Source organism: Leucoraja erinacea, chromosome 31 (genome assembly GCF_028641065.1).
Source record: "Leucoraja erinacea ecotype New England chromosome 31, Leri_hhj_1, whole genome shotgun sequence".
Taxonomy (NCBI): domain Eukaryota; kingdom Metazoa; phylum Chordata; class Chondrichthyes; order Rajiformes; family Rajidae; genus Leucoraja; species Leucoraja erinaceus.
In genome coordinates, this window is record NC_073407.1 from 14,277,353 (window position 1) to 14,302,790 (window position 25,438).

The window sequence follows — 25,438 nt, forward strand, 5'->3', positions numbered from 1 at the left end:
CCAAGGTTCGGCGACCTCTAACCTTTGCGTGCGCATCCACCTCGTGGTGGCGCCGCTTCCTTTTCCGTTTCCGTTGTCAGCAGAGACTTCGCCTCAATCAAAGAATTACAACTGGTAATGTGTCTTTCCAGCGTTTAAATGTTTAGAATTAAGATGAAAGAATTCGAGATCAGCCGGAAAAATAGCAAATGGAGACTTTCGTGTCCCTTTGCACCTCTTCGACGAAACCAGAGAGCAGAGCACATGGATGATCCTGCCAGTGGGTGGAAGCGTGGATGGGTGGCGGGCTCGGGCGGTGGGAAAGTACGGCGTGATCCCGGCCAGTGGGGGTTAAAGTGGGGGCACGACGGGATCCTAACGGCGGAGGGGTCACGACGGGATCCGGGCAGGTCCTAAAGAGGGAGAGGGAGAGGGAGAGGGAGGGAGAGGGAGAGGGAGGGGGAGGGCAGGCAGACGGGACGGGAAACACGCCGGGATCCGGGCCCCGGGCCCGGCCTTTTTATTGACCCAACGTGAGCTTTTAGCCACAACCAACTTGGACGTTTCCAGCTTTCCAATAGTTTGAGCTACAAAGATAACTTAGAAAACCGCCACATCTTCTGAAACAATTACAGTCCCACAATGAATGCTGGACTTTGGAAACTACCAACGTGGTGAGAATGAATCGCCATGACGACATTTAATCACTACTTCTACTTATTTAGTCAATTTGAGTGTAAAATAAAAGTGTATTTGGGTGGCGTGCAGCTGGAGACATGATCTAGATACTGCAATGAAAAGTACACATCTAGCGAGGTGGGAAGATCAGGCACATGGATAATAGACAGCAGGTTATGCAGTATTTATAGTACTCCATTGGAATAGGAGGGAACACATTCTGTTGTAAGGATTTTAATTGCTCAATCTGGGATACACGACAATAAAACACTCTTGACTGCTGGTGAATGCATATTTGTACAGCACCTCATATTCCACATGGGTAGTTTACACCCCAGCGGTATGAAGATTGACTTCTCTAACTTCAGATAGCCCTTGCTTTCTCTCTCCATCCCCCTTGTGACCCCTTGTTAGGGAAGTCTCGGACAAGGGGTCACAGGTTAAGGATAAGGGGGAAATCCTTTAAAACCGAGATGAGAAGAACTTTTTTCACACAGAGGGTGGTGAATCTCTGGAACTCTCTGCCACAGAGGGTAGTTGAGGCCAGTTCATTGGCTATATTTAAGAGGGAGTTAGATGTGGCCCTTGTGGCTAAGGGGATCAGGGGGTATGGAGAGAAGGCAGGTACAGGATACTGAGTTGGATGATCAGCCATGATCATATTGAATGGCGGTGCAGGCTCGAAGGGCCGAATGGCCTACTCCTGCACCTAATTTCTATGTTTCCCCTCCCCAGTTCTCCCACTGGTCTTACTGTCTGCCTACATTCTATCTGTGTCCCGCCCCCTCCCCTGACAGCAGTCTGAAGAAGGGTCTCGACCCGAAACGTCGCCCACTCCTCTCCAGAAAAGCTGCCTCACCTGCTGAGTTACTCCAGCATTTTGTGTTTACAGCATAATTGTAGACACTATTTATTGTTGGTCCAGAATAACCTGGAGATGAGTGATTGTATAGAACTAAAACATCCAAATGATCAGTATTGTTATGGAACTGGCTTCACTCAATATAAAAAATATATAGGAGATGTATGGTTGTTTCTTAATATGGAATGGTTGAAAATGTTACTTTTGCTTAAAATTGTTTTTTTTTGTTTTTCATTTTTGAGAACAGGATGATACAATTGAGGAATACTGCAGTATGATCCACGAAGTACATAAAGTGAAAAAGCATAAATACTTCGACAGTACTACAAGAAAACTTTCTCCTCAACTTCTGCAAGATAACTCAGAGACTTCTATTGCAGAGGTTCACCAAGAGGTGCAGAGTCCCATGTTAAATAATCACAGGAAACAAAAAAGGAGAAAAAGAAACTTGTCATTAAGTGAATGTGAACGTTCGGAGATGGTTACAGTGGACTCTAAAAAAGACATAAGTCTATTTGTAAGTGATGTAAGAACAAAGAAGAAAAGGAAACGAGAAAAGGAAAGGAATGGTTCTAGATCAGAAGAACAATGCAATGGTTCGGAAGTGCAGAATCTCAGGTTAGCAGATCATACTGAAAAGAAAGAGAAGAAACAGAGAGACAAATGCACATTGTTAAGAGGGTGCGATAGTGTTGTTATGGTGGACTCTGACCTGGCATGTAAAAATGTACATGAGCATGATGATGCAAAGAAACAGAGAAACAAGAAACGTTTCTCTCAATCAGGGGCTGCACATGACAGTTTACTGCAGGGAAAAGTTGGCTTATTTGGTGAGCAAAGAAAGAAAAAACACCATTCTAGGTCAGCAGAAAGTAACTGTGTGTCACAGGTACGTGCAGTAGATATTGAGGCAGAGGAGAAATGCCCAAAGTTGTCAGGCATTGTAGATAAACCAAAGAATAACAAAATAAGCCATTCATGTTTAGCAGAAAACAGAGCTATTTCAAAGCCTAAGGCTAAGACTGACAAAGAAAAGGATTGTAGCATTGCATTAAATGGTGATGATATTTTGGGGATTCCTGCAAATGGGACTACACAATCTGTGCACAATTCCAAATTTGTAGATGGCAAAGTTGGGAAGAAGAAGAAGAAAAGAAGGCATTGTTCAAGTTCAGCAGAGAGTGGTGATGTGTTGGAGTGTATTTCAGTAAAGATTGTACAACAGATACAGAATTCTGCAGGGAAGACTGTCCGTCAAAAGAAAAAAGAACACCATTATTCATCAAAAGGTGAGTCGGGGATCATTACCGAGAATCCTTGTGAAGGGAGTGCAATTTTAGAATCTGCTACTGCTGATATGGAAACTTCTTTCAAAAAGTGCAAGAAAAAGAAAATGCAGTGTGACATCTCCCTCGATGATACTGACGTTTTACACAAGTCTGTGAAGAAATGCAAAAAAAGTAGAGTGTTGCCATCTGATGCTCATGTGGAAAGAAATTGCAACATAAACGTAGAAAATCTTGGTAAATCAATAAAGAAACATGAAGTAAAATGCAATACAGGTGGAATTTCACAGAACACAGCCGCAGATCATTCCATGGCTACACAAGGCACTAACTCTGCCGGGAGTAATGCAGAATGGAATGAGCAAGCTGTCCATAATTCCAGCCAAGAAACAGTCAAAATCTCCAAAAAGTTAAAGCGAAAGAAAAAAAGTTTATTGCAAAGCAAATCTAGCAAAACAAATAAAATTGGGTCAGATGTGCCTGAGCACTACTCTGCATTGAGCAATAAGAACACATCTCCGGTGGTCATTACACCTGAGACTGTTACAAAACCAAGCAAGATTTTGAAAAAGAAGAAGAAAAAGAAGAACAAAAAGAACAACTTGGAGCAGCAACAACTTGCGATTGTATCTGATGATAATATTGACGATACATCTGCTGAGCTGCCCCAAGAAGAGAGTATATATTTTGGCCAAGATAAGGTCAAAGTCATGCAGATGCCTAAATCCAAGCTTGTTGAAGAACTTAAAGATTTTGTTCCAAATGCGGAAAAGTTGACAAGTGGAACACTGTACCACATGTATAAATATGATCTTCCACGTTTTGAAAAACTTAAAGAAGAAGGTAAAGCGGATGATTAGAACTTTAGGTTATTCATTTAACATCAATACTGTAGAAGATAAATTTCTTACCTTTTTAATTGCAAATTATTTCAGTTTACATATTCAAATTCTCGGGATTGTGGAAATTGAGATTTTAATTAACTATTTTAATATTTGCAAAGCAGCTGACAGTGATGAGCGGTATAAGAAATACATTGTTTAATAATTTGTAGTTTGTGTAAGTTCGCAGAGCAAGTTTGTTATGAGTGGGAATCCCATGGGCCTACATGAATGAATACTGTTATGTACCTTTGTGCAATCTGAGTTTCTAGAATCTGACTATATTGAGAAGAGGAGTGGGAATCCAAGGAGAATGAGGCAAGCTATCATTAATACAATATAATCACATCTAAACAGTTTTTGTTATAAAACAAGATGAGCATCATTCGCGCAACTTGAACAATTAAAATGTAACAACTACATATCTCAGCTGCCCTTAAAAGTCCAGGATCTAGAATCAGAAATAGGTCATGCTGCTCTGAGGAACTGCTCCATCATTCAATAGGATCAGGGCTGCTCCCCTCAAACCCCCAATTCTGTATGTCAAAAATTGGAGCATCCAATGTCATGTTCCATCAATAATTCCGAAGATTCAGTCTTTCACTCACAACCTTGCAGAGGAACTTTGTTGCAACAAACCACACAGTAATTGCTTTGAGTCTTGTTAGAATGGATAAGATTTATATTTAGAAAATCATTGTATGAGTATGCATGTTCAACATAATGTTTTGCAAATTTAAAAGTAGATCTTAATTGAGTATGTGCAATAATTATTGCCATTTGGTGTGCACAGAGCAGCTACATTGAAGTTTTTAGGTGAGCCGTTTATAACACACCATAGAAAAACTCGTTGTCTAAAATATGCAGATGGAAAAGATAAATTCCATACTGCTTCAAATGATAACGGACAGAATTTATCTTTTAACTGTAACATAATGTTGCATTTCTTTGGCTCAACTTGGATGTTTAGTTTCCATGTATATTTGTTGTTACCATACCTATGCTTGTGTTGGTTAAAAGGTATGCTTGTGTAGGAAAAAAATATTGAAAATAACTCAACCGTGAGAACAACCAGTACTCAAATCATTTATGATTTTGCAAGATTTTCACCAGCCTTGGAAAGTCCGTACACTGAAGTTTTGCCTGTGGACATCATTTTAGAGAGGATCTCCTCTATGTTTATTGCTTTGCTGCCGTTATATCCTGTATCAGAGAGTGTTACTTTTTAGAGTTCAGGACTGAATTACGTTTAAAGTTAGTTGTGTTGCAGCAACTAATTCTCACAAGGCAAATCATAAGTAAAATGTGTGACAAGTCAATCTGTTTTTAATTGAATCTTCGCTATCCCGATACTTGGTGTTAAAAGTTGAATTGAAAAATAATAACTTTTAAAAGTTTTTAATCTCTAATCTAGTAATTTGTATTTTTTTTTTTGTGCAGGAGTTCCAATCCGACAAGGCAGATTTAAAAAGGAGGAAAATAAGCAATTGCAGAAAAATTTAAACGAATTGATGGAACTAACTGGAATTGAAAATGAGTGGGAGTTTTTCAACGTTCCCGAATCATTTGATGAGATGTTAAGGATAAAACGACTAAAACAGAATAATTTATTCTGTGTTAAATTGGGTACAATGATAATTCTAATTTCATTTTTAGCCCTTTATAGTTGAGTGCAGTAGACTTAAAATGTTGCTTTTGATTTTGCATTGGTATAACTGACATCTTCCTCTTATAACTACAGGTCCACCATCGATTTTCCAGAACCCTTGGTCAAGGCCTTGGTGTGTAGGGGGGAGGGATATTCCGACTTGCAAAGTCGGCTATGGGAACGGATCTGCTGGCTCCGGGGGGCAAATTTGACTCGCTGATCAGTCGCTGAAGTCTTGGTGAGGTCGAAATCAGCTAACTCTGCTTAAACATGACATTTTCGGGGGGGACTTCGGAGGAGGGGAGGGTGTTAAGTGTGCTCTTGTAATTTTTTCTGGATTTAAAGGAAGTGCCGGACCGACAGTTGCCAGAAAATCAGTGGTGGACAATTCTCTCATTGCGATATCGTTAATAGAATAGAATAGAATACTTTTATTGTCATTCAGACCTTACGGTTTTGCATTGATAGATGCTTATTACGGGTCATTCAGTTAGTTTCTGCTTTATTAAACCGCAGCAATTTTCAGGTTTTCAGTCATTGATGACTTTGCCTTTCCTTCTTCATCCATTGTTAATGATGCATCAATATTATGTTTAAACTCCTCGTAGCTGAAGGCATTCCAAGACCATGGAAGTCTGTTTATCAGCGAGCTAAGAAGATGTATGATCCTAATCGATATAAAGGCAAGTAAGTAATCTGGAATATTTAGCGTATTTGAATGGACGTTTGTTGTAAATGAAATACCTTCTGCAATAATAAAAACTGAGGATTGTAAACTTTAATTCAGATTGGTCAATTTTGAAAATGATAGAATTGCATGGTTGGCAGTGAATTATGGATGTTCAGCACCCCTAAAATTTATTTTTTTGCCAGGTTTCTCCTTTTTTCAGAGTGTTAGGCATTTCCATCCATTTTATGAGGAGCTAAATTAATTCTAGCTTTGCTTTCCATCAGGAATCTCTATTTATCATTTGGTCAGAAATTAGGAAGATGTGCTAATATAAATAACAGCAAGGAACTGTTCCTTCAGCCCACTATGTCCGTGCCGAACATGATGCCAAGACCAATCCCATATTTGCCTTCACTTAATCCATGGTCTTATTCAAAAGTCTCTTAAATACCACTATTTTAGCTGCTTACACCACCACCCCCGGCAATGCATTCCAGGCACTCACCGCCCTTATGTGTAGAACAAATATTCTCCCGCACATCTTCTTTAAACTTTGCCCCTTAAAGCTATGCCCTTTGTATATTTTCATCCTGGGAAATCTCACTGTCTTCCCTATCATTGTCACTCATAATGTTCTATAATATCAGGTCTCCTGCAACCTCCGGCATTCTAGAGCAAACTATTCCAAGTCTGTCCAAACTCTCCTTGCAGCTTATACCATCTAATTCAGGCATCATTCTGGTTAAGTACCTCTGCACCCTTTCCGAAGGCTCCACAGCCTTCCTATACCTAGTGTCCTCTAATGCAAACATTATTCTGGATAAAAACAAGGCTGTGGAGGCCAAGTGGAATGTTATGGCAGAGATTGATAGATTCTTGATTAGTATGGGTGTCGGGGGTTATGGGAAGAAGGCAGGAGAATGGGGTTAGGAGGGAGAGATAGATCAGCCGTGGCGGAGTAGACTTGATAGGTCGAATGGCCTAATTCTATTCCTATCACTTTTGAACTTATGAACCTCTTCCACATCCTTCCTGTAATGGAGTGACTAGAGCTGCACACAATACTCCACTTGAGGCCTGGCCAAAATCCTACAAAGCTGCACATGACTTGCTGACTCTTATACTCAATGGCCAAACCAATGATGGCAAGTTTCTCAAATGCTGCCTTTATAATATCTACTTGTGTTGCTACTTTCAGGGAGTAAAACTGTTGTAAGACTTTCAAGTGAATCAGATAGGAAGGAGGCTCATCGATGCACAAACAAAATGCAGATTAACTGAATTTATGCAGGAAATTATTTTGGTTTCTATTGTCTTCCACCATTTTCCTAAATTTGCAGGTGATAATCATAATCGTAATTTATTAGCCAAGTATGTTTTGCCACATAGGAGGAATTTGGTTTGCCATACAGTCATATCAAAAAAGCAATAAGACACACAACCACATAAATATTTGACATAAACATCCACCACATTCCCCACTATGATGGAAGGCAATAAAGTCTTTATCACTTTTACCCCTTTCCTTGGGGGAGTAGAACCATCCGCAGCCAGCGATCGAGCTTCGGGACGGTCGAAACTCCTGCGGCTTGGAGTCCCCGAAGTCGGTCCCTAACCAGCGACCGCGAGCTTCACGATGTTAAAGTTCGCAGGTTGGAGTACCAAAGGCCGACCCCTGGCAAAGGGATCTCCCGCTCAAAGATGTTAAAATCCGCAGGTTCCTATATCTGGCTGCACTGAGATCAGTACTGAAGACTTGTGCTCCAAAATTTGCCATAATGAAGCCAACCAAAAATGTAGAAAATTGTCATTGTTTTCAAAAACAAGGACAATCTAATCAGACTTAAATACCTCCCAATCTATTTTAAATCATTAGCCAAGTGATGGAATGTGCAGCCAGTGCTTTCAACTGATTGTTGCTAACTAAGAACCCAGGCACCTGTGTCTGTTTTGGAATTTGCTGGGAGTTGAAGACACCAAACCCCATCTTTAACGTGTTTCTTTTAAAATTACTACCATTTCATTCTTAGAAAAGGCATTTTTCTCAGTATTTCTTTAATTTTGTCCAGTTTAACTTTGATGCCGACAAATGTTTGGTTTGAATTGTGAGTTCAATCATTCTGCAAAACAAAAGTAAGCACTTGCTTTGTATATGAACAGTGTCCTCCATAATGTTTGGGACAAAGACCCATCGTTTATTTATTTGCCTCTGTACTCTACAATTTGAGATTTGTAATAGAAAAAAAAAAATCACATCTGGTTAAAGTGCACATTGTCAGATTTTAATAAAGGCCATTTCTATACATTTTGGTTTCACCATGTAGAAATTACAGCAGTGTTTATACATAGCTACCCCATTTCAGGGCACCATAATGTTTGGGACACAGCAATGTCATGTAAATGAATGTAGTCATGATTAGTATTTTGTTCCATATCCTTTGTACTGCTTGACGTCTGCGATTCATGGACATCACCAGTTGCTGGGTGTCTTCTCTGGTGTTGCTCTGCCAGGTCTGTATTGCAGACATCTTTAGCTCATGCCTGTTTTGGGGGCTAGTTCCCTTCAGTTTTCTCTTCAGCATATAAAAGGCATGCAATTGGGGTCAAATCGGGTAAATCTATGATTGACTTGGTCACTCAAGAATTTACTATTTTTTTTTGGTTTGAAAAACTCCTTTGTTGCTTCAGCAGTATGTTTGGGATCATTGTCTTGCTGTAGAATGAACCGCTGGCCAATGAGATTTGAGGCATTTGCTTGAATGAGCAGATAGGATGTGTCTATACACATCAGAATTCATTATGCTACTACCATCAGCGGTTGTATCATCAATGAAGATAGGTGAGCCAGTACCTTCAGCAGCCATACATGCCCAAGCCATAACACCCCACCACTGTGTTTCACAGATGATGTGGTATGCTTTGGATCTTGGGCAGTTCCTCTCTCCTCCATAGTTTGCTCTTGCCAGCACTCTGATATGTTAATCTTCGTCTCATCTGTCCATAAAGACCTTTTTCCAGAACTGTCGTTGCTCTTTTAAGTACTTCTTGGCAAACTGTAACCTGGCCATCCTATTTTTGCAGCTAACCAGTGGTTTGCATCTTGCAGTGTAGCCTCTGTATATCTGTTCGTGAAGTCTTCTGCGGACAGTGGTCATTGACAAATCCACACCTGAAGAGTGTTTCTGATCTGTCGGACAGGTGTTTGTGGATTTTTCTTTATTGTAGAGAGAATTCTTCTGTCATCAGCTGTGGAGGTCTTCCTTGGCCTGCTAGTCCCTTTGCGGTTAGTAAGCTCACCAGTGCTCTCTTTCTTCTTATTGATGTTCCAAACAGTTGATTTTGGTAAGCCTAAGGTTTGGCTGATGTCTCTAACAGTTTTATTCTTGTTTCTCAGTCTCCATAATGTCTTCTTTGACTTTCATTGGTACAACTTTGGTCCTCATGTTGATAAACAGCAATAAAAGTTTCCAAAGGTGATGGAAAGACTGAAGGAGAGACTAGGTGCTGAGAGCTCTCTTATACCTGCATTAAGGAGGCAATTAAACGCACACGAGCAATTACAAATACCTGTGAAGCCATGTGTCTCAAACATTATGGTGCCCTGAAATGGGGGAACAGTGTATAAATACTGCTGTAAGTTCTACATAGTGAAACCTAAAAGTGTAAAAATGGCCTTTAATAAAATCTGACAATGTGCACTTTAACCACGTGATTTTTTTTCTATTACAACTCTCAAATTGTGGAGTACAGAGGCAAATAAATAAATGATGGGTTTGTCCTAAACATGATGGAAGGCACTGTATGTTTTTGTTGCAGTTTAGTGAGCCTTCCATGTTTTTCCTTTGTTTACATGTTCACTGAAATATTTTGGTACAAGGAAGCCATTTGGCCAAGTCAATGCCAGCCATGCATGAGTATCCAGCTCATCTCACTTACTCATGCTCATCCTATAGCTCTGCTAGTCTCTTATTTTTATGTACTTATCTAGCTCTCATTTGAATGTCACGAGTCCACTGTTACAAATGATCAGTCCTGTCAGTTTCACAGATTTGTTCATCCAGCTCACTAACAATGACTTACAAAATGACATAAGTGGAATAAAATAATGTGGTGAGTGGTTAGAGCTTAGAAAGCACTGTCAGGGCTAATAGTGAGGAACAATTTAATTGTAATGCCCAGGTGAGGGTCTGAATGAATGAATGCTTTATTGTCACATGTGGCGTCACAGTGAAATTCTTTGCTTGCATACCCAAGGCATGCAAATAGTCGCCACATAAAGGGCACTGATCAGTTACAAAGTATCCCATGCCAGGTCCTCCTTTGTTCTCCCACACGCCGTCGTCACCTTTGTTTTCCTCCCCCCTCAGTGCGGGCTCCTGCACACTGAGTCATCCTTTGTTCCCACCCCCCCCCAGTGAATACTAATAAGTAGTAGAAGGGAAAACATTTGTAGAGGAATGGTGAGAGGGAAAGGGATAGATAGATCATGCAGATTGAATGGTCCAAATGGCTACCTCCTGTCTTGTAGGGACTCTGAATTAATCTGTGCTTGGCTAATTCTGTGCCTGATATATTTAGAAATTGCTCACCCCGGAGATAAATGTTTTTACTCTACATTTGCTGAGGTTAACCTTGCAGTTTATAGTATTGTAAATAAACATTATTTCTTATCAGATACACTGAAGAAGAATTGGAGAGACTGAATAATTTGCATAAGGTCCATGGGAATCGCTGGGTAAAAATTGCAAATCTCATGGATCGAACTGATACATCTGTTATATGTCGAGCAAGATTATTAAAGAAATGTAGGTTAATTTAAAAAATATTCCCATCTTAATCCGTAGTCAATTTTTTTTTTTTTTTTTTTTTTAGCAATGTTCACTTTTTAGTATAAAATAAAGTTGAAATTGCATGTTATTGGAAACCTATGAATGCTTTGTGGTATTTGTATAATACTGGGTATTGTTTTTTACAGAATAACAAAACAATTATAAACTCTTGTTATAATGGTCCATAACGGTGATGTGGTGTCCATTATTCCTGATTGTCCGCTATAACCGAGTAACGGATTATCATTGTATAAATAGTAGAAACAAACATCTACAGTTGCTGGTTAATACATAGAAGGACACAAGGTGCTGGAGTAAATCAGCTGGTCAGGCAGCATTACTGGAGAACATGGATAGGTGCCCTTTCAGATCCAGACCCTTCTTCAGAGTCTTGGTCTGGAACTGGATCTGGAATCCAGGTGAGCTGATGACCAAGGGAGAGGCTAGGATCGCGCAGTCATTGGTCGTGACCCGCAGGAGGCGGGAGCGCAGGTAAGGATCGGGTGTGGTGACGGCTGTGCTGGTGGCGGCAGCCCATCCTGGCAGTGTGGGTCAGGGTATAACTGAAATCTGCTATAAGGAGGTTCATAAAAACAAGGTATTACTGTGCTTATAAGAATAATTGGTTAAAATAATTAAAATGGATTGTTGTGTCCTTTGCTTTTGAATCCAATGTCCCACTCTACAACAAATAATTTTGGTTGAGAATTTGAAACAATGCCACTGGAGCGCACAATTGTCAGAACAGATTATTATTGGGTGATGTGTTACCATGAGATTGTCTTGTGGATCCCATGAAACGATTTGTAGAAAAGTGGTCTTTTGTATTGTCCTATCAATTATTAAACAATATTAATAACTCCAGGGTAGACAAAAGTGCTGGAGAAACTCAGCAGATGCGGCAGCATCTATGGAGCGAAGGAAATGGGCAACGCTTCGGGCCAAAACCCTTCTTCAGACGTTTCGGCCCAAAACATTGCTCATTTCCTTCGCTCCATGGATGCTGCCGCATCCGTTCAGTTTCTCCAGCACTTTTGTTACCTTCGATTTTCCAGCATCTACAGTTCCTTCTTAAACTTAATAACCCCAGATTATTTCATTGCTGACTTGAATCTCATTATGTTCAAATGGGTTAACTTTCTTTCATGCATTTAAAATAATGACTTGTTAAGAATTTTGGGACACATTATGTTTGTGAAAGTGCTATTTTAACCTTTTTTTCTAATAATTATAGGTGTATGTGGTCTTCACTGCTCAGTAGTAAATCATTTAGCCCACTAAGTTAACCTATGAGTTTATATTCCGAAAGAGCAATTTCTCACCACTATCTCACCCTCTCACTTTATTTTACTTAGCCTATTGTTACTTTAATCTACAAACAAATCCACAAAATCAAGAAGACTAGGTTTGGAATTTTTCAATTTCTGATTATGTTTAGTTACTTGTTGGGTTAACACAGCAAGGTGAAAATGGGGAAAAAAAGTCTTAAATCTTTTTTTTAACAGCCTTGAATCAAGGAGCATGGAGTAAAGAGGAGGTGAGGACATTCATGAAGATAATGGAGAATATAATGAAAGAAAAAATGCAAGAATCACAGCATGATCTAACAATCACGGATTCAGATACAAATGCACCTGATTCAATTTTTCGTGAAAATTTATACAAAAATCTTCCCTGGTGTGCAATTGCAGAGCAAATGGAACATAGGAACTGGTTGCAATGTCGACAAAAATGGTGAGCTAATGGATGTCTGTCGTGTTGGAAAGATTTTTACCCCTTGAATTTTGAAAGCAATCTGACTACAGATTATAAGAATGTTTTTCAACTAAATAAACTGATAAAGAACACAAGGTTAACATTTTTCTTTTAATATTTCTGAATAACCTCTGTGCTTCTACGTCTATTCTCTTAGTATTTTCTGGCTATGCACTGGTTGAAAAATTCCAACCAGACGATGCATTGTAAAGTCAGCTATTTTCTTCTCTATAACACTCAAATTAGCCGTTCTTTCATGTCGTCTTTTGCTAGATATGAGGCAGTTTTTGAACCACAGAGCTCTAATTTACAAGTTTCTGGTAAGCTTTGCGGTGTTAATTTGCTGCTTAGGTGCAGAGTACTTAGCCTTTCTTAATTTTTTTGAAGCATTTTGTCAGAATTAAAGGAGGGAAGTTGATTCCATTTAAAAGTGGCTTAAGGACCTGGCAATGGAGATTGAAAGTACAAATACAAAAAGGAGGGACATAAAGAAGAATCTCATATGAAGATGATATAGGAAACTAGAGAGGAAATTGCAGGAGCCAGCCCTGGAGAAATTTACGAGTTGTCATTAAATGCAGGAGAGGTGCCGGAAGACTGGAGGGTGGCAATGTTGTGGTTCTATTCAAGAAGGGCAGCACAGAAAATGTTGGGAACTATAGCCCAGTAAGCTTAACATCTGTAGTTGGAAAGTTACTGGAGAGTATTTTGGGAGATGGGATATACATGCATTTAGATGGACATGGGCTGATTGGGGATAGTCAGCATGGTTTTGTATGTGGGAGGCCGTGCCTTCTAAATCTGAATTTTTGAAGATGTGACCAAAAAGGTTGACGAGGGTAGTGCTGTAGATGTTGCATATATGGACTTCAGTAAAGCATTTGACAAAGTTCCACATGGTAGGCTGGTCTGGAAGATTAGATTGCATAGGATCCAAGGAGAGATAGCTGAATGGGTAGAAAATTGGCTTCATAGAAGGAAGCTAAGAGTGATGGTGGAAGCTTGCTTCTCGGACTGGAGGCCTGTGATTAATGGTGTGCCTTGGTTCGGTGCTGGGCCTGTTACCGTTTGCCATCCATATCAATGATTTGGAATGAGAATGCTAAATTACTGAGGATACAAAAGTGAGGTGGTATTGCAGATCATGAAGATGGTTATGAAAAAGTGCAGCAAGATCTTGACCAGTTGGCCAGGTGGGCTGAGTAATGGTTGATGAAATTTAATACAGAAAAAGGTAATGTGTTGCATTTTGGGAAGTCTAACATGGACAGGACCAAAGATCTTAGAGCAGAGCAAGATGGGTTACTCTCACGCAAACGCGTAGTACGCTCATGGGCAGATTCATGGGTGATTATAGGACCCATTTTAGCAACCAGCCCCCGCCATCTTGTTCCACCATCTTGCTTCCGGCCAAAGAGATCTTTGTTTCCGCAGCGGGGAGAGGGAGTGTGCGGCCCGGGGCAGCGGGGAGAGGGAGTGTGCGGCCCGGGGAGAGGGGGTGCGCGGCCCGGGGCAGCGGGGAGAGGGGGTGCACGGCCCGGGCAGCGGGGAGAGGGGGTGCGCGGCCCGGGGCAGCGGGGAGAGGGGGTGCACGGCCCGGGGCAGCAGGGAGAGAGGGTGCGCGGCCCGGGGAGAGGTAGTGAGTGGCCGGGGAGAGAGGGGGTGCACGGCCCGGGCAGCGGGGAGAGGGGGGGGACGGCCCGGGCAGCGGGGAGAGGGGGTGCGCGGCCCGGGGCAGCGGGGAGAGGCCTGGGTGCGCGACCCGGGGAGGGGGAGGTTCGCGGCCCGGGGCAGTGGGGAGAGAGGGTGCGCGGCCCGGGGAGAGGTAGTGAGTGGCCCGGGGAGAGGGGGTGCATGGCCCGGGCAGCGGGGAGAGGGGGTGCGTGGCCCGGGGCAGCGGGGAGAGGGGCATAGGATAGGAGGGGGAGACATTGTAGTGTGGGGGCAGGCAGGCGAGGGAGTGCCGGGATGGGGTGGGGGATAAGGCCTGTGTGTGTGAAGTTGCGGGGAGGTTTACAATGTTTCTTATTTAATGTCCCTTGTCTAGTCTGAAATAAAGTTCATCATTGGATCAGAAGAAATATAATTGTGTGTGTTATATGATTATATACATTTATATCACATTCATGTATGTGTGTTTATAAACATTTTATTCTTTAACAAGAATTAACAGAATTATGAACTAACAGAATTATGAATCTAACCCTATATCACACACAAAAACTGTTCCCCCGCAATGTTAATTAACCTGCGAGTCGGGTCGGGTAGGTTCCGGTTACTACAAAATCAACTCAAACACTGCTTGTGAGCCATTTAAAAAGAAATGATTTAAAAAACATTTAAAAAAAAGACAATTACCAGAGTCAAATTTTATTCTTGACAAGAAGTATGAACTGACAGAATTATGAATCTAACCCTATATCACACACACAAACTGTTGCCCCGCAACATTGATTACACTGCGAGTCGGGTCGGGTCAGGTAGGCTCCGGATACTAAAATGGGCAGTGAAAAATGCCCAGGATCCCCTCCGTAGCGTACTACACGTCAGCCCATTGTATTTCGCAGGAGTGGCCTATCTTGCTCTGCTCTAAGATCATTGGGCAGGACCTATATAGTGAATGATAGGGCCCTGGGGAGTGTTATAGAGTAGTGGGATCCAAGAGTGCAGGTTCCTTGAAGGTGGAGTCGCAGGTCGATAGTGGTCAAAAAGGCTTTTGGCACATTGACCTTCAACAGTCAGAGTATTGAGTGCAGAATTTGGGAGGTCATGTTGCAGTTATATAAAACGTTGGTGAGGCCACATTTACAGTATTGTGTTCTGTGCATCATGTTATAGGAAAGATGTTGCAAAGGGTACTGAGAAGATTTACGAGGACTCTATTCCTTGGAGTGCAGGAGGATGAGGGATGATCTTATAGCGCTGTATAAAATCATGAGAGGCATAGATCAGGTAGATGCACATTATCTTGCCCAGACTTGGGGAGTCGACATAATGTTTGGGACAAAGACCCGTCATTTATTTATTTGCCTCTGTACTCCACAATTTGAGATTTGTAATAGAAAAAAATTACGTGTGGTTAAAATGCACATTGTAAGATTTTATTAAAGGGTATTTTTATACATTTTGGTTTCACCATGTCGAAATTACAGCTATGTTTACAATAGTCCCCCCATTTCAGGGCACCATAATGTTTGGGACACAAGGCTTCACGGGTGTTTGTAATTGCTCAGGTGTGTTTAAATGCCTCCTTAATGCAGGTATGTGAGCTCTCAGCACCTAGTCTTTCCTCCAGTCTTTCCATCACCTTTGGAAACTTTTATAGCTGTTTATCAACATGAGGACCAAAGTTATGTCAAATAAGCCATTTTGAGACTGAGAAACAAGAATAAAACTGTTAGAGACATCAACCATACCTTAGGCTTACCAAAATCAATTGTTTGGAATATTAAGAAGAAAGAGAGCGCTGGTGAACTTACTAACTGCAAAGGAACTGGCAGGCCAAGGAAGACCTCCACAGCTGATGACAGAAGAATTCTCTCTATAATTAAAAAAATACCAAACACCTGTCCGACAGATCAGAAACACTCTTCAGGAGTCAGATGTGGAGTTGTTAATGACCATTGTCCGCAGAAGACTTCATGAACAGAAATACAGAGGCGACACTGCAAGATGCAAACCACTGGTTAGCTGCAAAAATAGGATGGCCAGGTTACAGTTTGCCAAGTGCTGAAAAGAGCAACGACAGTTCTGGAAAAAAGGTCTTGTGGACAGATGAGACGAAGATTAACTTATATCAGAGTGATGGCAAAATCAAAGTATGGAGGAAAGAAGGAACTGCCCAAGATCCAAAGCATACCACCTTATCTGTGAAACACGATGTTATGGCCTGGGCATGTACGGCTGCTGAAGGTACAGGCTCACTTATCTTCATTGATGATACAACTGCTGATGCTAGTGGCATAATGAATTCTGAAGTGTGTAGACACATCCTATCTGTTCGTTCAAGCAAATGCCTCAAATCTCATTGGCTGGCGGTTGATTCTACAGCAAGACAATGATCCCAAACATACTGCTAAAGCACCAAAGGAGTTTTTCAAAGCTTAAAAAATTGTAAATTCTTGAGTGGCCAAGTCAATCACCTGATCTGAACCCAATGGAGCATGTATTTTATATGCTGAAGAGAAAACTGAAGGGGACTAGCCCCCAAAACAAGCACGAGCTGAAGATGGCTGCAATTCAGGCCTGGCAGAGCATCACCAGAGAAGATGCCAAGCAATTGGTGATGTCCACAAATCGCAGACTTCAAGCAGTTAATGCATGCAAAGGATATGCAACAAAATACTAAACATGACTACTTTCATTTACATGACATTGGTGTGTCTCAAATATTCTGGTGCCCTGAAATGTGGGGACTATGTATAAACTCTGATGTCATTTCTACATGGTAAAACCAAAATGTATAAAAATAGCCTTTATTAAAATTTGACGATGTGCACTTTAACCACATGTGATTTTTTTTCTATTACAAATCTCAAATTGTGGAGTACAGAGGCAAATAAATAAATGATGGGTCTTTGTCCCAAACATTATGGAGGGCACTGTGGGTTAAAGTTGAAGGAGAAAATATTTAATAGGAATCGAAGGGGTAAGTTTTTCACCCTAAGTGGTGGGTTTATGGAACAAGCATCAAACAAGGTAGTTGAGGCAGGGACTACAGAAAGGTTTAAGAAACAGAGCAATTATGATTTAGATTTTGCAACATGCAAGGAGAGTGGAAATAGTCAATTGGATCCTCCAATGCAGGTAATTTAGGGGAAAATAATTTGCAGGTTCATGGAGGAACTAAACTGAATGATAGGGATCAGATTGCTCGATAGTACAAATGGTCTGGGATTCTTAAAAACGGTAATTGGTGTCGTATATATAATTCTGCTGAATTTACTGGAATATGTTAGCAGATTCCAGCTTAATTGGAGGCATTTTTCCATGTAAATGACATTAAATTCAGATGTTATGTCACCCACAGTTTACATTTGTTTGCACGGCAAACTTGTCAATGCAGAAACATGCAAACTGCAGAAATAGCACTTCATATTCTGCTTGGGTAGCTTACAACCCAATGGTATGAACAATAAATTATCCAATTTTAGATAACACCACCCTCTCTTTCCCTCCTCTTTCCTGTGACACCTCCACTGGTGTGCACCCATTTCTCCCATTACCTTGCCCTTTTTCCCATTCTCTTCCCCCCTCCCACCCTGAACCCTTCTATCCTTATCCCTCTCTCTGGCTTTACATTTCATTCCTCTTTTCTTCTTATACAACACCCTTTTGTCTCCTTTTTTGTCTTTAGCCTATGTCCATCCATCTACCAATCCAAACCCCCTCACCTGCATCAGCCTATCACTTGTCAGGCTTTGTCCCACCCCTACCCCAATTTCAGATTTCTGCCCTCTGCTACAATTTGTCAAAGGGGTCGTGACCCGAAATGTCACCATCCATTCCCCCACAGTTACTGCCTGACCTGCTGAGTTACTCCAACAATTTGTTTTACTCAGAAATTCTAAGTGTTGTCCACTCATTTACTTGTGCTCCACATGGAGCTCAACAACTGTGTAATTTTCTTATTCCTTATTTTCTTATTTTCTCTGCCAGGGAGTCTGTATGTTCTGAACCTCATTCAATGAAGCAGTGCTGCGGTTCCTAGGCAATATTAGGTCACTTTTCAAAATTTATTAAATGTGTTTTTCATTAGTTTTATGTTGTTCTGAATGTTTGTGAATGAGTTTTCAATATTTTTACAGCTGTCTAAGGGTTGGAGATAATGGAGCAGACTATCTAAATTTACTTCAGTTGTTTCACGGGTGGGATATGTCGTCCTCTCCTTCTCTCCCTCCCTCTTCTCCCTTTCCATGCCAAGAACCTGCTGCCACCTTCTGTGGGTGGTTCATTATCAAAGAGCAAGCTCACAATGATAGATCAGCAAAAAGTGTTAGCTGTGCAAACAAACATTAACTGTGGGTGAAATAAAAGTTAATGCTCAAAATGGAAGCACATTACTAGTTATGAAGGACAGATATAACAGAGAACGTAAATTAATGTGGATAGAAGTTTGGACCAGAATTTGGTGATGATTGTTGTGGTGAAACATGAAAACACATGATGTGGGTGGTGGGTGTTGTGATGCATTTGAGGCTAGTGATGCCTATTTTGAATGTTTTCAGAAATGTGCAAACCTGTCCAATATTCCAGCAGTAGGGGAAGTGGCAAATTCACAAAGAATTCCCAATGAGCTGCAATGACTTTGCCCTCTCATGAATGTCCGCTGATTCATCCTGTCACTAAGTTTAGTGTCATTAAAGGTAACCTACATTTGTTGTGGTAGTTTTAATTACTTCTATTCTGATAGGATGGGTATCTTGACTGCCAAAATGTCTGGTGGGTCAATAGAGATGAAAAAGCACAGTTACCGGAACAATATCAATCTCATCGAAAGGTAAAAAGTGCATTTTTTGAGGTACAAAAATATTACATTCTTTATAATAAAGCATTAATATAGTATAGCAGGATGATTAATTGATGAGTTATATCCAGCAAGATAAATTAAAGGTAAGAATTGTAATTTGAGGATGCTTTTGTGTATAACAAGATTCTAATGGTAAAAATATTACTATTCATCGGATTTTAGTATACTGATGAGTTTTAATTTAGCCATAACTTTGTGCTATTAGACTTTTTAGATATTTTAGCATTAGTCAGGTGATCATAAATGAGAGCACAGCATGCACTAGAACTAGATATTTTCTAATTTATTTAGATATAATTTATTTATATAAATTGACAATATCTAGTTCTGGTGCAATCTGTGCTCTCATTTCATGGATTTGTTTTGTGTGATTTTGGCAAAACTAATACCTATTGAAATGATGTACAAACCATTTGCATTCTATTTTGCAGATTGTACTGGTCGGGTATTGATGACATTGGTGAGGTGGATTGGGAGGAACTGTGCAGCGCTGTTGGGTAAACAACATCACCTTCTCTTTCATTTCAAAAAGGCAATGACATAAAGATAATAACACCAATTTGAATTTGATGCCTAAAAATCAAAGAGGACGCCTAATTGGCTGACCTTCTCCCAAGACATTGCTTCTTGGCTTTAAATTCCCTGGCGTTTAACTTAATTATTTCATTAGATACTAATTAAGGATTTACAAGCCTTTGAAAATACAAAGTTTTCTGTTTGAATGACTTCTAATTCTTGCATTTTCTTGTCTGAATTTTACAAATGATGAGAAAATAAATAATTCCAATCGGCTGAATGTGTTTGCATTAATTTCAGTATAATTATTTTTATTTAACGTATCTTTTAATTTTCTAGAAATGTTCCACCTTTTGCCATTCAAAGAAGGTTCTACTATTTAAAAAACCGCCATGTTCCTAACTGGACCAGGAAATCCTTTGGAGGTTGGGGTCTTTTCCAGTTGCTGTTATTATGTCTTATGTATTATTTAATAATCTGCCCAGCATTCACAATGGTCAGTTCATTAAGGCAATGATCATTGAGCCATAGGGCTTCAGTTGAAACTGGGGATGGCTTGTCAGTTGATATCGGGTAAGGGTGCATTTGGGTGTTCTAATCATAGTTGTAGAATTGGAAAATAACATCTGATGCATTTGTTATTGCTCGTGTCCGTCATTCATTGCCAGATGATGTGTTGCAATTCGCAATATATGCTGATACACTAACCCTCAAATTTTAAGAATGTTTTGCAGTTTTAAACGTATGTTTTGTTCCAATGCCTTGTAATTCTGAGAAAAATGGTCCCATGAATGTCACCACATTGGATTGGAAAAGTAGAGCTGTTTGCATCCCCCCCCCCCCCCCCCAAACTATCATGAAATATTATTGTTATACTAGTTGCTGTTTTTTAGTCTGAAACTGAAATTATTTAGCATTAATTGGAAGTGGTGGTGATAGTCACAGAACCAAAGTATATTTCCCTATCAGGAAAGTGTAATAGGAGTTGACAAAATATGCTTAGTATCTGTGGTCAGTGCATTGGACTTGCTAGTACTTAATATTTTCAGAATTACATCCTTCATTTTATGCTTTTCTTTAATGTTAATGTTTGTATCCATGTGTTGACATTTCACTTGATACAGTGCATTCAGAAAGTATTCAGACCCCTTCACTTTTTCCACATTTTGTTATGTTAGGGCCTTACTTTAAGATTGATTAAACTCATTTTTTTAATCATCAATCTACACACAACGACCCAGAATGAAGAAGCAAAAACAGGTGTTTTGAAATTTTTGCTAAGTAATTAACAAGAAATAACTGAAAGATCACATATACATAAATATTCATACTGTTTGCTATGACACTCAAAATTGAACTTGGGTTCATCCTGTTTCAATTGATTATCCTTGATGTTTCTACAACTTGATTGGAGTCCACCAGTGGTAAATTAAATTGATTGGACATGATTTGGAAAGGCACACACCTATCTATATAAGGTCCCACAGTTGACAGTGCATGTCAGAGCAAAAAACAAGCCATGAAGACGAAGGAATTGTCTGTAGACCTCCGAGACAGGATTGTGTCGAGACACAGATCTGGGGGAGGCTATAAAACAATTTCTGCAGCATTGCAGGTCCCGAAGAGCACAGTGGCTTCCGTCATTATTAAATGGAAGAATTTTGGAACCACCAGGACTCCTCATACAGCTAGCCGCCTGGCCAAACTGAGCAATCGGGGAGAAGGGCCTTGGTCAGGGAGGTGACCAAGTACCCGATGGTCACTCTGACAGAGCTCCAGAGTTCCTCTGTGGATATGGGAGAACCTTCCAGAAGGATAACTATATCTCCAGCACTCCATCAATCAGTCCTTAATGGTAGAGTGGCCAGACGGAAGCCACTCCTCAGTAAAAGGCACATGACAGCCCGCTTGGAGTTTGCCAAAAGGCACCTAAATGACTCTCAGACCATGAGAACCAAGATTCTCTGGTCTGATGAAACCAAGATTGAACTCTGGACATAATGCCATGCGTCATATCTGGAGGAAACCAGGTACCGCTCATCACCTGGCCAATACCATACCTACGGTGAGGCATGGTGGTGGCAGCATCACGCTGTGGGGATGTTTTTCAGCGGCAGGAACTGGGAAACTAGTCAGGATCGAGGGAAATATGTACAGAGCCAAGTTCAGAGAGATCCTTGATGAAAACCTTCTCCTGAGAGTTCTGGACCTCACACGGGGGTGGAGGTTCATCTTCCACAGGACAACGACCCTAAGCACACAACCAAGACAACTCGGGAGTAGCTTCATGGCAAGTCTGTGAATACCCTTGAGTGGCCCAGCCAGAGCCCGGACTTGAACCCGATCGAACATCTCTGGAGGGACCTGAAAATAGCTGTGCGTCGATGCTCCTCATCCTGACGGCGCTTGAGAGGATCTGCAATGGGAGAAATTACCCAAATACAGGTGTGCCAAGCTTGTAGCCACATACCCAAGAAGATTTGAGGCTGTAATTGCTGCCAAAGGTGCCTCAACAAAGTACTGAGTAAAGGGTCTGAATACTTGTGTAAATGTGATATTTTAGTTATTTCTTTTTAATTACTTTGCAAAAATTTCTAAACACCTTTTGTGCTTTTATTATGGGGTATTGCGTGTAGATTGATGATAATAAAAAGGAATCAAATCCATTTTAGAATAAGGCTGTAACGTAATAAAATGTGGAAAAAGTGAAGGGGTCTGAATACTTTCTGAATGCACTATAGGTAAACTGAGCAGCCTAATTAGGGATTTGTAATTTCCTCTTTAATGTGGAGTGTACCCATCAAATGGAGCTTTGCACTTTACGGGATCTGGTCCATTCATGAAAGCAACATAACAAGCATATGAGGCCTTTGGCATAATTTGGGGGAATAATGGAGGATAAAGCAGTTATCTTAATGTATGGCTTGACACTTGTATTTCTTTGCATTGATCACAGTAATCCAAATAACTGTAATCCAGTGCTGTGGTGCAGTGCCATGTGTGGAGGAGTAGAGCTGTGCAGGATACTCGCCTCTAAATTGAATATTAAATAAAAATCATCGCTAGTTTACCAAGCTTGTCCAAGAATTTGAATTCCCTTTTAAGAGAATTAATTTGATTTTGCAGTAAGAATATCTGTGGGGCTACAGTGATGGAATAAATTGAGCTTCAGTTTATGACCGGTGCATTTGAATGTAAATTTATCAAAATGCTACTCTGTTTTTCTTTTAGAATCAGATTCTTCCTGAATCTCAATTTTCTTTTGCCCCCTCTTATAAGTTCTGATATATTAGCTTGCAGTTGTTGATTCAGATGGTGAATATCAAAGGTTCTTTATTCTAATTAGTTGAATGTGCCTTGTAGCTGTTTCTGCTGTTGCGTCCCAAATACGGTGTACAGAGCATCATGTTGAAATGTCATCCCAATTTTTACAAGGTGCTCTCTAAAATTGGACACATAAGCCTAATGAATAGTTGATGGCAATTATTTGTTGCTGATGTCAAAATTGGATTATGAAGTATGTATATTTTCTCGTGGCTAAAAATATTACTAATTCTGTAGTAAATACAGGTTGAACATTGATTTTCCAGCAACTAATGACCCACTAATCCAGACAAAATTACAAGAGCCCAGTTAAAATTCCCTGGGTGGCCACAGGTGGCACTGCGAGGGACAAGCGCTCTTTCTGGTCGTGTCCCTACAGCACTTTGTGTCCTTTTGGTGGGTGAAGAAGGGCTTGCTGGTGCACCTTGCAAGTCGGGAGTAGGGTCGAATGCCGGGGCTCTAAACGGCCCTGGAGATGGTGCGAGCCGGGATAAGTCACCAGGCCATGCCATTCACATTCAGTTACATTTTACATTTGTTTTACGTTTCTGGCACTCAATGGTGCTTTAGAGACATGGGAGGGGTGTCATTAGCGGGCCAGGGTGTATTGTCGTTTCATATTCACGTGATCTCTGTTGGTCCAGAAAAATTGATATTCTAGAAAGGCTGTGGAACCGAGTATGCAGAAAGTCGGTATTGAACCTGTACTATAAATCCATTGCTTTGCAAATGCATCAGATTTTAATGAACAGTAGGGCTCGCCATGTTCCAGTTTCATTGACAAGCTCCTTGAGTTGTGCATTGGTTTGTGAACTCTGCATTTAATTGCGTTCAAAATGAATATGTAGTTCATTGGAAAGTGAATCTGAATTTAGATTTTCTCCCCTTAGATGTAAAAAAATATTTAACGTAGTCACAGCAATAAAAGTCAGGATATATTATCCTAACCACTTGAAGTCTTGCATGTTGATACGTTTCTGACCACTGCATCAACATCGACAAAAAGATGAATGGAATTGCATACTAGTTGGAACAGTTCTTAACCATTTGGCTTTTAGCTGGTTTAGAGTACAAGCTAGATAATTATTTTATCTGAATTTAATTCTGAATAAGATGCATTTTAAGGGCAATAATAGTGTTTCATTGTGCTGTGACTTTTTTAGTAAAATGCTGAATCACCATCTGCTGTTTTGCAAATTCAATTGTCTAAGTAGTTAGTACATCGCTTTGTTTGGCATCATGCTATGAGACTATATGATAATGATACTATTTGATTTCTGCTAAATGATGAGAATGCCTAAACTTTTAAACTCATAGTCGGATTTTTTTTTTAAAGAATATTAAACCACCGGTCCTTTTTAGATAAATCTTGAAAATTGCTCTGCTCTACAGTGAAAGATAAAATGTAACTTTTTTTTAAATATAGCTATTGTAGAATTCCTGCATGAGCACATAGTTCCGAAAATGGAAGCCAAGCTTGGCAGAAAAAAACAAATGGAAGATATTTACCAACCACAACATCACATGTTCCAATTAAGTGAAATATTTAGTGACATTGAGGATGAAGACGATGAAGTTGAGTCAATACATCCATTGGAAGAACATATTGAGACATCAGTGCAAACTCTAGTTGGAGAAACAAATTAAAAATATTATTCTGCCTATCACAAATTTCTCCAGTGGTTGGAACTGATGCTTTTTGAATGGACTAAGGATTAATAGGTGTGATGCTGTCTGTTCAGCTGTTTTACCCAATTTTCTTTACCTGTGTGCTTACAAACTTCCATACTCTTGTTGTTTTTGTTTAGAATTCTCTAGTTATTATTCTAATGTTTATCAAAGATAAACTTTCTATCAAATTATTTTTGAAATGCTTATTTCAGAAAATTTGTGGAACTGTAAATTCTCACCATGTTTCGGTTATGAAGATGAATAATTCAACTTGGAGTGGGAAGCATCGCATGTAATGAATTAACATGCAAAGATTTCTGACAGGTCTATGTAAATGTTTTACATTTTTAAATTGTCATATTATACATTTTTATTCAACCATGAAGTCTATTTGAATTCTTTGCAGACAGGTCTTGGAAATGTCAATGCAGTTTGAATGTTTAACTTCTAGATCTAATGCTTCATAATAATAAAAATAAATATTTACTGATTTATGTTCACTTGAAAAAAGTGAACATAATGTACATTTGAAGAAAGTGAACATAATGTTCATTTGATATGAAATATTTCTTATCACAATGCCAAAAATGTCCTATGTAACAGTCTTCATTAAATAAAACGTCAGAAATGATCAAAGGGATTCGGGAAAGTAAAAATACAATGTTGCGTAGGAGTCCTCAGCAGTAGTTTTGCAGCCAGTGAAGATCCACAACCACCAAGCAAGGTAAATGATCAATTAATATTTTGGTGAGATTTGAAGCCTGGATACAAAGGGAACTTCACAAATAAAACACAAAGTGCTCAAAAGGT

General features: G+C 40.0%; 1 protein-coding gene across 3 annotated transcripts; it reads left to right on the plus strand.

Annotated features, from left to right (window-relative positions):
* The first annotated feature begins 1 nt into the window (after nucleotide 1).
* LOC129711958 (transcription termination factor 1-like) lies at nucleotides 2–25,007 on the plus strand. Of its 3 annotated transcripts, XM_055660016.1 has the most exons (10): nucleotides 2–114; nucleotides 1,767–3,648; nucleotides 5,127–5,312; nucleotides 5,943–6,021; nucleotides 10,679–10,809; nucleotides 12,339–12,567; nucleotides 19,001–19,087; nucleotides 19,549–19,614; nucleotides 19,973–20,058; nucleotides 24,384–25,007. In XM_055660016.1, the coding sequence occupies exons 2-10, from the start codon at nucleotides 1,794–1,796 to the stop codon at nucleotides 24,602–24,604; spliced, it is 2,940 nt and encodes a 979-aa protein (XP_055515991.1). In that variant the 5' UTR covers nucleotides 2–114; nucleotides 1,767–1,793; the 3' UTR covers nucleotides 24,605–25,007. The 3 variants fall into 3 exon arrangements, 2 of the variants coding, with proteins under 2 accessions (XP_055515991.1, XP_055515992.1); XR_008725968.1 differs by lacking the exons at nucleotides 19,001–19,087; nucleotides 24,384–25,007 and adding an exon at nucleotides 18,816–18,953 and having other exon boundaries at nucleotides 19,973–20,021; XM_055660017.1 differs by lacking the exon at nucleotides 19,973–20,058 and having other exon boundaries at nucleotides 24,384–24,552.
* Nucleotides 25,008–25,438: the final 431 nt, after the last annotated feature.